This window comes from Vigna angularis, chromosome 4 (genome assembly GCF_016808095.1).
Source record: "Vigna angularis cultivar LongXiaoDou No.4 chromosome 4, ASM1680809v1, whole genome shotgun sequence".
NCBI classification, from domain to species: Eukaryota; Viridiplantae; Streptophyta; class Magnoliopsida; order Fabales; family Fabaceae; genus Vigna; species Vigna angularis.
The window spans coordinates 25,441,870-25,457,048 of record NC_068973.1 but is presented as its reverse complement, the minus strand read 5'-3'; the positions used below and the strand labels follow the sequence as shown (position 1 = coordinate 25,457,048).

Genomic DNA, 15,179 nt, shown 5'->3' with positions numbered 1-15,179 from the left:
CCGAACGGCTTAAGTACAGAGATAAATACCATACAGCAGTACTTCAAAGTTCAAAGACGAACGGTTTTACAAACATCAACCGAACGTTCAAGAAGCTAAACAGAAATACTAAAGACTAAAACTTAACGAGCGCTCTAGGGCTCGGCTTTAACCTCTACTTCAACCAGATTGGCGTCTTCCAAATTTTCTTCTTCCAGCGCTTCTTCAAGCAACGCCTCTCCGTCTGCTCACATCCACACGAATGATCATTGCATAGACAAGACGGATGTACAGATACGAACGACAACACAAGAAAAGGACACAGGGTAAGCTTATTGAATTTAATTCACAAGTCATTCATACAATTCAACATATCAACATTTATAAGAATATCACAATACATACACTCCTTCCAAACTCTAATAAGACAGACCGTCCGGACTGTATGATTCTATGTATCTACAGGCGTTCTTGCACCCAGATGATGTAGTAACTGGAAACGTCCATCAGCTGCCACCCGAGGTTAGCCCTATCAGTCCAAATTACTCAAAAGGACTAGGACCTCCTGCCGTTCCCACACATGACCTGCCCTCCTCTACGTGAGGACGAGCACTCACGGAACATCAGGATGAACTGCCATCAGTAGCTTTACCATAGTCATACTATACAATTCCAAATATTCAATACAAGAGTCATTCCTCCACGGAACGCTCGTTCAAAACCAACAACCGTTTATTCATCTCATATAATGTTCATCATTTATAATCTTTCACTTTTATTTTCATTTTTGTCTTTCAGTCCAAGTACATAAAATCACGAATGTTCAGCCCTCTTTATAACGAGGACAAACGTGAGGAACGAGACCGAAGAATTTACCCCGTTCCAAAATAAAGTAATACCGACTACCAGATAGATGGACGACCTGTATTAACACGGGTGCTTGACACGGTCGGTCGACCCAGATGGACGATCTTTAATAACACGGGTGCTCGACACGGTCGGTCGACACAGATGGATGACCTGTATTAACAAGGGTGCTCGACACGGTCGGTCGACCCAAATGGACGATCTGTAATAACACGGGTGCTCGACACGGTCGGTCGACATAGATGGATGACCTGTATTAACAAGGGTGCTCGACACGGTCGGTTCGACACAGATGGACGACCTGTAATAACACGGGTGCTCGACACGGTCGGTCGACACAGATGGATGACCTGTATTAACAAGGGTGCTCAACACGGTCGGTCGACAAAGATGGATGACCTGTATTAACAAGGGTTCTCAACACGGTCGGTCGACCCAGATGGACGACCTGTAATAACACGGGTGCTCGACACGGTCGGTTTGACACAGATGGATGACCTGAGGTTCGGTTCGTGGAATATCAAGGTTGGTCAACTTGTCGGAAGGACCAGTTGGTAGAGTTTACATACAAGAATCCAATGCTAGTAAACGACTGAGCACGGTAGAGAACACTATTGAAGTTAGACCAACACTATTTTTCATCAAGGGATTTTTCAAGAAAGGAGTAAGAGCGCTTGGTGTAAGACCGAGCACTACTCAATACGATTGCTATGTATAAGATCGACACTGCTCATTATGAGCTCTAAGTAGAAGACCGACACAACTCATCCTCAACCAGAATTCTTCCCAAATGAAAGTATTTCAAATTCAAAGAAGTTTACTAGAACACCAAACGATCAAGAACCGTTTAATGTCGAACGTACGTTATCATAGGGGAGTTTATATTCAAAGTTGCACTTACATTCACTCATTTCTCAGCATATATATTTCATATTTTCAAATACTCATATCATAGTACATTTCATATTCACCATATATCAACTCATACTTATGATCATATATCAAAATCAAATATCACAGATCATGCTTCACGCAACTCTCAGAACATCCATACGGCACAAACAAAAGCATACAAATTAAATTTAATAAGCTTCCCTTACCTGGATTCGTGAACGAACGTCCTAACGTGAAATTTCTGGATTCTCTAATTTACCACTTCTATCCTCAGATCACTCACTCTTGCGAACTAAAATCATTTACAGAATCAAAATTTGATTCAGACAAGGAGAATGCAGGAAACCAGGTTTGGTTTTGCATGAAACCTAACAATGAACGACTAAGGGACGAACTTACCAGATTCAAAACTTGAACTTGTTCGGTTTGATGGAAAGTTTAGGACGTCTGGACCACTTCTACGGTCTCTGAAATTGAATCGGAGGAGAAGAAAGTGAGTTACGGTAGAGAGAAGATGAAGGTTCTAGAGAGAAGGTAGAGAATTTGGAAATCAAAAGTTTGGGGAAGAAGACGAAGCATGCAGGGGAGTGGGAAGAGAGCTTTTTTTTTCAGAAAATCGTTTTTCCCTTCCCATGCAGGACGAACATCCATTCTCCTGCTGCCACTTGGATTCCACTAACTATTTCGAATGTTCCAAAGTGACACTTGGCAGTTGCATGCAGAGTGGGTGTGAGTGCGTTTTAATGGCACTGCACGTGTGGCGCGGTACATTTAATGGTGGTCAGAGTGTGGGGTCGGGTGCGTTTCTTAACACAAATTCTGAACAGGGTTTTTGGGCATTAACAACATGATTTAACAGGTGGAAGCTGGTTAAGTTTTCGTGACCTTACATTCTCCCTAACTAAAAAAAAATTTTCGTCCTCGAAAATTAAGCTTACCAGGAAATAGGTGAGGGCACAAGTTCTTCATGGCGTCCTCTACTTCCCAGGTAGTGTCGCCCGTCTTTTCATCCCACACTATCTTCACTAAATGAACGGCTTTTCCCTTGTAATACTTAGTGCGGACGTCTTCAACACGAACTGGCTTCATTTCGAACGTTCGGTCTTGATGAAGACGAACGTCCTCGAGCTCCAATATGTGCGAGGAATCTGCTATGTATTTCCGGAGTTGGGAAACATGAAATACGGGATGAAGATTGGACAATTGAGGAGGCAAGGCTAACTCGTACGCTACTGGTCCGATCTTCCTCAAAATTTGATACGGTCCAATGAATTTAGGAGACAACTTCTTTGGACGAACGGCTCGGCCTACTCCAGTGATCGGGTTGAGTCTAAGAAAGACATGGTCTCCTACAGCGAACTCCAAAGGTCTTCTTCGTCTATCCGCGTAGGACTTCTGCCTACTCATGGACGTCTTCAATCTTTCTTGTATTAATTTTACTTTCTCAATCGTTTACTGGATCAGTTCGGGTCCAGTTAGCACGTTCTCTCCTTCCTGGAACCAACAAAGTGGCGTTCGGCATTTTCTCCCATAGAGAGCTTCAAACGGCGCCATTCTAATGCTAGCCTGAAAGCTATTGTTATACGTGAACTCCACTAGCGGTAAGACTTCATCCCAAGCGCCTAAGTGATCTAGGACGCACGTCCTCAGTAAATCTTCAAGTGTCTGGATTGTCCTCTCAGATTGGCCGTCCGTCTGAGGGTGATAGGGTGAACTCATCTGCAACTTGCTTCCCAATTCACTTTGCAAAGATTGCCAAAACCGAGATGTGAATCTCGTGTCTCGGTCAGAAATTATGCTTGAGGGAACTCCATGCAAACGAACGATCTCCTTGATATACAACTTAGCTAATTTGGTCATCGACATCTTCAAGTTAACTGTCAGGAAGTGAGCGCTCTTCGTTAGTCTATCTACGATCACCCAAATTGAGTCATGATTTCTGACCGTGCGTGGTAGATGGGTCACGAAATCCATGGAGATGCTATCCCACTTCCATTCGGGAATTTCCAACTGTTGAAGTAAGCCGCCAGGTCTCTGGTGTTCAGCCTTTGCTCGTTGACAAGTCAAACATGATGCCACGAAACGAGCGACATCACTCTTCATTCCAGGCCACCAAAACGTCTTCCTGAGGTCTTGATACGTCTTAGTCATGCCAGGGTGCATGCTAAGACGGCTGTGATGACCTTCCTCAAGAATAATTCTCTTCAGTCCGCCGTCGTTAGGAACGCACGTCCTTCCCATATAGCGTAATAGACCGTCCGTCCCCGTGTTGAATTCTTTTGCTTGATCCGTGCCGAGCGCTCTTCTGATCTTCAATAATTCCTCATCTTCCAGTTGTCTCATTCTGATCCGGTCGAATACGTTACTTGCTATTCTGAGGTTGCAGCATTTGATACTGTTCGGCTCCAATTCGAACTGCAACCTTAGGTCTCTAAAGCTCTCCACCAGATTGAGTTCTCTCACCATCATAACTGAGACATGAACCGATTTCCTGCTTAGGGCGTCCGCCACTACATTAGCCTTCCCTAGATGGTAGAGTAACTCAAACTCATAATCCTTTAAAAACTCAAGCCACCTCCTCTGCCTCATGTTTAACTCCTTTTGATCGAAGAGGTACTTGAGACTCTTGTGATCACTGAAGACCTGGAAGGTGGATCCATACAGATGATGCCTCCAAATCTTCAAAGCAAAGACGACCGCTGCCAACTCCAGGTCGTGTGTCGGATAGTTCTTCTCGTGAATCTTCAACTGTCGAGAAGCGTACGCCACTGCTTGTCTCTCTTGCATCAGCACACAGCCCAAACCTTAATGAAAGGCATCACAGTATACTTCAAATGGTTTGGCAGTGTCTGGAATCACTAAAACTGGAGCGCTCGTCAACTTCCGCTTAAGCTCTTGAAAACTCTCTTCACACCGATCGGTCCAAGCGAACGGGTGATCCTTGCGCGTGAGCTGCGTCAGTGGTGCTACTATCTTAGAAAAACCTTCGATAAAACGCCTATAGTAGCCTGCAAGACCAACGAAACTCCGCACTTCCGTGACCGAATGCGAACTCGCCCACTCCAAAACCGCTCGTACTTTTGCCGGGTCTACAGAGATCCCTTCAGCCGACACAACGTGTCCCAAGAACTGCACGCTCTTCATCCAAAATTCACACTTTGATAATTTGGCGTACAGTTCCTTTTCCTTCAAAACGCCAAGTACGACCCGCAAGTGTTCCTCATGCTCTTCATGGCTCTTGGAGTAAATAAGGATATCATCAATGAAGACCACCACGAACTTGTCCAAGTATGGTCGGAATATACGATTCATATAATCCATGAAGATTGCTGGAGCGTTCGTCACTCCGAACGGCATAACCACATACTCATAATGCCCATAACGAGACCTAAAGGCCGTCTTCTGGATGTCCCCTTCCTTCACCCGAATTTGGTGATAGCCCGAGCGTAAGTCAATCTTCGAAAATACGCTCGCGCCCTGCAACTGATCCAGTAGGTCGTCAATCCGAGGAAGTGGATACTTGTTCTTGATGGTCAGCTTATTAAGTTGCCTGTAATCAATGCAAAGTCTGGAGCTGCCATCCTTCTTCTTTACTAACAACACAGGCGCCCCCCAAGGCGATACGCTCGGCCTGATGAACTGCTTGTCCATCAATTCTTCAATCTGCTTCTTGAGCTCAACCAACTCCGCAGGCGACATTCTATAAGGTTGAACCGATATAGGCGCTGCTGTTGTCACCAAGTCGATCGTAAACTCAACCTCACGAACAGGAGGTAGTCAAGGTATTTTTTCTAGAAAGACTTCAGGAAATTCCTCAATTATCGATCGTCCTCCATTCAACTCGCTACGTGACGATCGTTCCCAGTTCACTCCTCCAAACTCTTCATCTGAATGTGTCATTATCAGAAAACAGTAGGCGCCCTCCACTATATCCTCCTTCAGCTGACCGAGCGTTACTGAGAATTCCTCTTCTTCTTCATCCGGAAAGACTAACTCTTTCTTACCACAATCTATGAGAATGCGATTGGTAGCCAACCAATCCATCCCCAAAATCACCTCTAAACCTTGAAGAGGTAAGCAGATGAGGTTAACTTGAAATCTACGCCCCTCAACTTCTATGGGACATCTAATGCAGCCAGTAGATGTTCTAATCCCACCAGCCGCTGGGGTTGACACCACCAAGTCGAATTATAATTGACTCTCCACTAACCCCAGCTTTTCAATGCACGCCTTCGAGATGAAGGAATGAGTTGCCCCCGAATCATATAATACACAGCAAGGCTTTCCAAACAGCAAACAAGTACTGATGATGAGTGTACCTGAACTAGCAGCTTCAGCACCCGTGATTGCATACGCTTTCCCCACTGCCTGCGCACGCCCACCTCTCCCTTGCTGTGTTCTTCCAGCGTTCGGCGGCCTTGTTGCCACACGACCTCCCATATTACACTCATGATCTAAGTGTCCATTCCTTCTGCATCTATTGCAGTATTTTCCTCCAGACAGTTGAGGACAAGCCCACCGATAGTGCGGTCCTCCACACTGAAAACAGGTCAAATTCCTCTACTGCCCAGATTGGCCGACAGTAACCAAGGCTTGTGATCCACCAGAGGATTGAGTTGGACGAACGTAAGGGGGTCTTCTCACAGTGGAAGTATTTCTTGCTAAAACCGGCCCCCTACTCAACTGTTGTTTCTTCTGTTGCTCTGCCTCAGCCACGTTCTTCTCCAACACTTTTGCTCTCTCGACCATAGCAGGGAATGATCTAATGCACAGGCTGGATATTAATACCTTCAAGTCACTCCTCAGCCCGTTCTCAAACTTCCTGCATTGCCATTCTTCACTTGTAGCCATGGTGTTAAAACGGACCGGATGCTTGAATTTATTAGTATACTCCGAGACGGACGTCCCCCCTTGTACCAACTGTAGAAACTCAACTTCCTTAGCAAAGCGCACGCTGTCCGGGAAATACTCTTCATAGAATTTAACTCTGAAAACCGCCCAAGTAATGGGACTCTGAGTGTCTGTCAAAATGGCTTTCATGCTCGTCCACCAGTGACTAGCTTCACCAGTCAGCAAGTATTCAGTAAAGGCTAATCGGTTGTCATCCGGACACCTCTTAGCGTCGTAGATCCGCTCCATATCTCTCAGCTCATCAGGAAGGCATTTTCCACTGAATTTTGCAGGATGGTGTTGAAGGAAGCTTTCCAAACTCCATTCAGCATGTGGTGTAGCGGTGGAAGAGGACGCTCCTGGCGTGCCTCTGGTAGCGACAAGAATGTCCATTAACTGCCTCTGAGTCGCTTCAGAGTTGGCACGAGCGGCCTCTAAACTCTGCAAAGCATTCTGGTTCTGCTGCATCAAAGTGGCGTTCTTTTCCATCAGAGTATTATTCTGCTGTTGTAACCTATCTATCACTGTTTCCAACAGCCTAGTGTTGTTGGACGCGTCAGGCTCATTAGGCTGTGGGGGAGGAGGAAGTCTAGGAGCCATTTGTTCTCTGGAAACAGAGAAAAACGAGCGTTAGTCATGTTCAAAGAGTTGAAAATTAACTCATTTAAACACATATTAAGCACACAGCAAAAACACAGTGCACTCATAACCTACAGTGTCCTTTAAGAGAACAAAACTGCTCTGATACCACTAATGTAACATCCCAAAATACAGTAATAACCATAATCAGAATTTAATTACATTTAACAGTAAAACAGTGCAGTCTTTACACTAATAATAATAAACCTCCAAAGCCGAACGGCTTAAGTACAGAGATAAATACCATACAGCAGTACTTCAAAGTTCAAAGACGAACGGTTTTACAAACATCAACCGAACGTTCAAGAAGCTAAACAGAAATACTAAAGACTAAAACTTAACGAGCGCTCTAGGGCTCGGCTTTAACCTCTACTTCAACCAGATTGGCGTCTTCCAAATTTTCTTCTTCCAGCGCTTCTTCAAGCAACGCCTCTCCGTCTGCTCACATCCACACGAATGATCATTGCATAGACAAGACGGATGTACAGATACGAACGACAACACAAGAAAAGGACACAGGGTAAGCTTATTGAATTTAATTCACAAGTCATTCATACAATTCAACATATCAACATTTATAAGAATATCACAATACATACACTCCTTCCAAACTCTAATAAGACAGACCGTCCGGACTGTATGATTCTATGTATCTACAGGCGTTCTTGCACCCAGATGATGTAGTAACTGGAAACGTCCATCAGCTGCCACCCGAGGTTAGCCCTATCAGTCCAAATTACTCAAAAGGACTAGGACCTCCTGCCGTTCCCACACATGACCTGCCCTCCTCTACGTGAGGACGAGCACTCACGGAACATCAGGATGAACTGCCATCAGTAGCTTTACCATAGTCATACTATACAATTCCAAATATTCAATACAAGAGTCATTCCTCCACGGAACGCTCGTTCAAAACCAACAACCGTTTATTCATCTCATATAATGTTCATCATTTATAATCTTTCACTTTTATTTTCATTTTTGTCTTTCAGTCCAAGTACATAAAATCACGAACGTTCAGCCCTCTTTATAACGAGGACAAACGTGAGGAACGAGACCGAAGAATTTACCCCGTTCCAAAATAAAGTAATACCGACTACCAGATAGATGGACGACCTGTATTAACACGGGTGCTTGACACGGTCGGTCGACCCAGATGGACGATCTTTAATAACACGGGTGCTCGACACGGTCGGTCGACACAGATGGATGACCTGTATTAACAAGGGTGCTCGACACGGTCGGTCGACCCAAATGGACGATCTGTAATAACACGGGTGCTCGACACGGTCGGTCGACATAGATGGATGACCTGTATTAACAAGGGTGCTCGACACGGTCGGTTCGACACAGATGGACGACCTGTAATAACACGGGTGCTCGACACGGTCGGTCGACACAGATGGATGACCTGTATTAACAAGGGTGCTCAACACGGTCGGTCGACAAAGATGGATGACCTGTATTAACAAGGGTTCTCAACACGGTCGGTCGACCCAGATGGACGACCTGTAATAACACGGGTGCTCGACACGGTCGGTTTGACACAGATGGATGACCTGAGGTTCGGTTCGTGGAATATCAAGGTTGGTCAACTTGTCGGAAGGACCAGTTGGTAGAGTTTACATACAAGAATCCAATGCTAGTAAACGACTGAGCACGGTAGAGAACACTATTGAAGTTAGACCAACACTATTTTTCATCAAGGGATTTTTCAAGAAAGGAGTAAGAGCGCTTGGTGTAAGACCGAGCACTACTCAATACGATTGCTATGTATAAGATCGACACTGCTCATTATGAGCTCTAAGTAGAAGACCGACACAGCTCATCCTCAACCAGAATTCTTCCCAAATGAAAGTATTTCAAATTCAAAGAAGTTTACTAGAACACCAAACGATCAAGAACCGTTTAATGTCGAACGTACGTTATCATAGGGGAGTTTATATTCAAAGTTGCACTTACATTCACTCATTTCTCAGCATATATATTTCATATTTTCAAATACTCATATCATAGTACATTTCATATTCACCATATATCAACTCATACTTATGATCATATATCAAAATCAAATATCACAGATCATGCTTCACGCAACTCTCAGAACATCCATACGGCACAAACAAAAGCATACGAATTAAATTTAATAAGCTTCCCTTACCTGGATTCGTGAACGAACGTCCTAACGTGAAATTTCTGGATTCTCTAATTTACCACTTCTATCCTCAGATCACTCACTCTTGCGAACTAAAATCATTTACAGAATCAAAATTTGATTCAGACAAGGAGAATGCAGGAAACCAGGTTTGGTTTTGCATGAAACCTAACAATGAACGACTAAGGGACGAACTTACCAGATTCAAAACTTGAACTTGTTCGGTTTGATGGAAAGTTTAGGACGTCTGGACCACTTCTACGGTCTCTGAAATTGAATCGGAGGAGAAGAAAGTGAGTTACGGTAGAGAGAAGATGAAGGTTCTAGAGAGAAGGTAGAGAATTTGGAAATCAAAAGTTTGGGGAAGAAGACGAAGCATGCAGGGGAGTGGGAAGAGAGTTTTTTTTTCAGAAAATCGTTTTTCCCTTCCCATGCAGGACGAACGTCCATTCTCCTGCTGCCACTTGGATTCCACTAACTATTTCGAATGTTCCAAAGTGACACTTGGCAGTTGCATGCAGAGTGGGTGTGAGTGCGTTTTAATGGCACTGCACGTGTGGTGCTGTGCATTTAATGGTGGTCAGAGTGTGGGGTCGGGTGCGTTTCTTAACACAAATTCTGAACAGGGTTTTTGGGCATTAACAACATGATTTGACAGGTGGAAGCTGGTTAAGTTTTCGAGACCTTACAGTTGTCCATGTCGTCCCCTGGTGCACCGGCAGCTGAACAACTTCCTTTGTCACTTCTACCTGTAAAATTAAATGTTAGGTTATACGAAAAGTAAATTAATAAACAAAAATGATTATTAAGTTTACCTGTAGGGTGCACAACATGTTCCGCTATAGGAGATGGCGCAAGACGATTGCCATAATGCTCAAATTGCTGTTGGAATTGGTGCGCAACCATTTCAACAACTTCATCATGTAACTCTGTCCGAACCTTCTTTGTGATCTCCTGCGTGATCTCTTTTCTGATGTCCTCCTTTAGCTTTTGTTCATACTCTTTAGTTAATATGTATGAAGATGGACGCGAGGAAGACCCAAAGAACTATCGTATGCCTATGCCAGTCCCAGCAGCACACACCCGTCCTGGCTGCTCAGGTCGTCCAATAGCTGTGGCAAGAATATCTTGACGACCTTTGACCTTGGGAGCTCTGCTCAATGATAACAGTTGAAAAACTGTTATTTTCATGCTCAAAATTGATACTAAAAGCAACCTTTAGACTTAGAAACTAGCTTGAAATCATACTTTTATCCATATTTTCAGAAATAAGAGAGCTGGACAGGTTTATGCTTGATTTCAGTGTTTTTGTGCAGATTTTAAGGTGAATTTAGTGAAAGAAGTGAAGAATGAGAGAGAGGGAATCAGAAAAGGAATCAAAGAGTGCAAAAAGAGAAGCCGCAACTGCCGCTCAGCGGCAGTTTACCGCTGAGCGGCACTCAAAAGCTCACGGGAGGACCGCTGAGGGGCAAAATGGCCGCTGAGGGGAAGAACCGAGCTGACGCACTTACCGCTGAGCGGCACTTTAATGGGCTTGGACCTAAAATTTTGTAATTTACGAATGATATATAAGCTTTAGGGTTTCCTAGGGTTAGGCATCTTTGGCAGAAACGAGGCAAACACTCTCTCTTCCACCCCTTTGAAGGAGGATCTTGGATGCTCAGGCTACCTCTTCACCTTTTTAGGGTTTATTCTTTCATACTTTCATTGTAATTCATCTAGGTTCACCATGAATATGGTGAACTAAACCTTGTATGTTTGTTGGGGAATCAATGTAATCTCTTGAAGCTCTCATATATGGAATTTATGCTTGCATCTTAATCTAAGATTTATGCTTTCTTTCATCGTTAGTTAGGGTTTTTCCTCTTTGCTTAATGCTTGCATAGTTTAACTCATTCAATGCATGATTATTGGTTTTGTCGATACGGGCACATACGGGGAAGTCTAGATCCGGGGAATTTCTCCCAATATTATATTGGTTGTCGTTAAGCTCCTGCACTTATGAACTAATCATTAGGAATGCTAGGAATTGTATGAACTCGTGATTAGGGAGAAGCCATCTAGAATGGTACTTTAGAGAGTGGCATTAACAATGATGATTTGAATGTTGAATTCCTAAAATGTATGAGAGTGGATGAGATGAAATTGACCCCCAACAACATATTCATTCATATATTCCATTGAAAGTGTTTATCTTTTGTCTTTGCCATTGATCAAACTTCATGCATACATGTTTATTTTGTTTTTCGTCTTGCATATAAAAATCCAAATATTTCGTTTGTAAGTCCTAGCTAATCAACAAATCACATAACTAAACTAGGCCGTGAGTCCTTTGGGAAGAACGATACTTGGTCTTACCAAGTTTATTACTTGAACGATTCGGTCATACTTGCCGATTGAAAAACAAGTTTGTGACATCATATTTTGGTGCTTACAAATTTGTCCATCAAGTTTTTGGCGCCGTTGCCGGGGACTCGTGGTTTAACTGGTTAATTTGTGTGATTATTGATTATCTTTGACTTTAAATTTGAATTTCTGTTTTTATTTTTTCTGTTTTTATTTTATATTATTTTATTTTATTTTATTTTATTTTATTTTTCTGTTTTTATTTTATTTTATTTTTCTGTTTTTATTTTATTTTATTTTTTCTGTTTTTATTTTATTTTATTTTCTGTTTCCTATCTTCTTATCTTTTCAATTATATCCTTTGATTTTTTCTCTATCTTTTTGTGCTAACAAATATTTCCTAGAGTTTTGTGCCTAATGTTTGCAGGATGCAATTTGGTCAAGAATTTAACTATATGGGCACTCAATTCTACCAAAGTAATCTCAACCACTGGTGGGAACCTCACTCAAGCATGGATCAAAGCCAATTTTGGCAAGCTGCTGGACAATTTGAGAACCAACCACCACAACAATGGCAGCAACAACCCTCTCTAACAGAAAGTTTGGAGGACACCCTTCAACGATTTTTGAAAAATTTCGACTCTACTCAGAAAAGCATTGAAGAATCATTTAAAAGAATGGAGATGCAACTTCATTACATCAGTCAGAGATTGAATGATGAGGTTAATACTGAAGTTAACCTTAAGGAGGAAGGGCAAATCATTATCACCGAAAGTGACAAGATTCTTGATAAGGAAAAATTAGAGGAAGATGAAGAAAGGGTAGAGAGAAAAGAGAAAGAAGAGTTGAGTGAGAAAAATAAAGATGAAGAAAAAGAGAAAGAAGTGGTTGAGAGAGAAGAGAGAAAGAAGATTTGTGTGAAAATAAAGAAGTTGAAAAGAAAGAGAAAAGGGAAGAAAAAAATAAAAGAAAAGAAAAAGAGAAAATTTAGTGAGAGGAAGCGTAAGAAAAAGAAGATGAGAGGAAAGAAGAAGGAATCATATGAAAAATCTCATCCTCATCTAAAGAAGAATCATAGGAAGGAAAAGAAATTTAAGTGCTTTATGGAAATCTTCAAGAAATTGGAGATTAAAGTTCCTATGATTGAGACACTGCAACAGGTTCCTGGGTTGATTAAATTTCTAAAGAAGTTCAGTAGAAAGAAGAAGAAAAAGAAGAAGGAACTTGAGCTTTACTGGGTCAAGCTAATGACGTTAAAAGAGCGCTTGCTGGGAGGCAACCCAGTGATTTAAAAACTTTTGATTTTGATTTTGGTTTTGTAACTTTTAATCTGTGGACTTTATTTTTGTAAATATTTTGTTGGATATAGCATCTACTGAAGGATGCTAGGTGGTTAAGTATCTACTGATGGATACTCAGTTTGTAACACCTACTGATGGGTGTTGGTAAGAAAATTTTAACACCTACTGATGGGTGTTGGTGGAATTTGGGTCAGGCTCGTGACGTTAAACAAGCACTACCTGGGAGGCAACCTAGTTGATTGATTGTTTCTGTTTGTTTATTTTAGTTAGGATTTGCATAAGCATTTTTTACATTGAATTGCAGGGAACCCAGGAGGGGCATGTAGGGAAGACACGTAGGTTAAGAAAAGAAGGAGAGGAGCACATCACGAAAGTGCCGCTGAGCGGTACTCTCGCAGATTGGGCTTTAGTTCCCCTTAGCGGGACCCGAGCCCATTAGGGTATTCTTAAACCCTAAGCTGCGCACTTGCTCATACTTTCAGGCTCTTCTCTGCACACACACTCCTACATACCTTTTCCAAGGTTTTCCACATCTTTTCACTCTTCCCTCTTAAGAAAATTTCTCTTTCACTCACTTTTTCACTAGTGTGCCATCAAAGTTTGGGGTTGGAAGAGAGCATTCTAACTTGGAAGCATTCTCATTGCATCTAGCATCTCCACCCAAGTAAGTAAAATGCATTTTGTTCATTCTAGGGTTCTTGAATTTGAATATGATTGTCAAAGCATGAATATTTAGGGGTTTTGATTTCTATGCATGATTTGATGATATATTTGATGTTTGAACCGATTAAACTGCATGATCATGAACTGGAAAACTGAAAATTGCATTTGGGTGGAGTTAGGACAACTTTAAAATAGGTTTTTCAAAAATCTGTAGAGTTACCGCTGAGGGGTAATCTGCCGCTGAGCGGCACTCTGCCAGATTTGGTTTTTCTGAAATTTTGCGTGTTGGAATGTGGCACTGGTGGCGCTGAGGGGAAATTCTGGCCCTCAGCGGTGGTTTAGCTTCGAAAGGAGTTGTGTTCTGTGTTTTACTAATGATTAACATCATGTTCTGTGGTTTTGTTTGTGTTTTGAATGTAGGAATGACATCTTCATCAGGAAAAAGATTGAAAACCATGGCAACCAAGAGAAAGGAAAAGGAACCAGAGCAACCCCATTCTGGCAGGTTCCTCTCTAGGAAACATGAGAAGCACTTTAGGGTGGTTCAGGACAGGAGACTTCTGATGGAAAGAAAGGTTGGAATGATACCTAACTTTGCTCCTCAATTTGGAGAGCAAGTGTTAGGGAATGATTGGGGAAAGCTAGCCACTTATCCTGCACCTGCCAACATAGCTGTGGTGAAGGAATTTTACACCAATGCAAAGAAGATTGGTGATTATCCAGCTGAGAATTATTTGGGCTATGTCAGAGGCCATGCTATCAGGTATGACCCTGATTCTATCAACAACTTCCTGGATACTGTGTGGGCTGGTGAGCAATGTCAGTTTGCTCTTTGCATGGAGGAAGGTGCTGATTTTGAGGATGTGGAGAGAGTGTTGTGTATACCTGGAGGACACTTTCAAAGGAATATATCTGGCTCAGTGGTTAACATTAGGAGGACAGATTTAACTCCTCTGGCAAAATATTGGATGGCATTTTCTCATGCCAACATTCAGCCATGTTCACATGTGTCAGATATTACTCTCAGCAGGGCACTATTCATCTACTGTGCTATCAGAAATTTGAATGTTAATATTGGGCAGGTGATAGCTGATGAAATTAGTGTATGTGCTAACACCTCAAACAACAAAGCACCACTAGGACATCCTTCTTTGATCACTCACCTTTGCAAGCTAGCTGGGGTGGACACTTCTGTTCCACCATTTGAGAGGCCAAGAAAAGCTATTGATGAGGCTTATTAGAGACAGTACTGTGGAGGTGAGGATGTAGCTCAGCCAGTTCCACCACGCCGGGCTCGTAGAGAGAGAGGGCCAGCACAGAGTCAGACATCTGCTGATACACATGAAGCAGAACCATTCCAGATGAGGGACATGTATATGTCTCTTATAGGTGCTCAGTTGCAGTCCATTCACAGAGGGCAGGTGGCCACTACTGAGATGATAGTG

The 15,179-nt window shown here is 42.6% G+C and overlaps 2 protein-coding genes across 2 annotated transcripts; both read right to left on the bottom strand.

The window, feature by feature from the left end:
- Positions 1–2,019: 2,019 nt before the first annotated feature.
- LOC128196243 (uncharacterized) lies at positions 2,020–3,147 on the bottom strand. The gene is made up of 2 exons (XM_052876485.1): positions 2,679–3,147; positions 2,020–2,108 (listed from the first exon to the last, which is right to left on the bottom strand). The coding sequence occupies exons 1-2, from the start codon at positions 3,145–3,147 to the stop codon at positions 2,020–2,022; spliced, it is 558 nt and encodes a 185-aa protein (XP_052732445.1).
- Positions 3,148–6,300: 3,153 nt separating this feature from the next.
- On the bottom strand, positions 6,301–7,230 carry LOC108330346 (uncharacterized). Its single transcript, XM_017564832.1, has one exon. The coding sequence runs from the start codon at positions 7,228–7,230 to the stop codon at positions 6,301–6,303; it is 930 nt and encodes a 309-aa protein (XP_017420321.1).
- Positions 7,231–15,179: the final 7,949 nt, after the last annotated feature.

Excerpts from the sequence above, each read along its gene's own strand:
- LOC128196243 (XM_052876485.1), bottom strand. The coding sequence starts at position 3,147 with ATGAGTAGGCAGAAGTCCTACGCGGATAGACGAAGAAGACCTTTGGAG. Across the intron at positions 2,109-2,678 it reads GTGCCCTCACCTATTTCCTG|GTTTCATGCAAAACCAAACC; the intron begins GTAAGCTTAATT and ends GTTCATTGTTAG.
- LOC108330346 (XM_017564832.1), bottom strand. The coding sequence starts at position 7,230 with ATGGCTCCTAGACTTCCTCCTCCCCCACAGCCTAATGAGCCTGACGCG.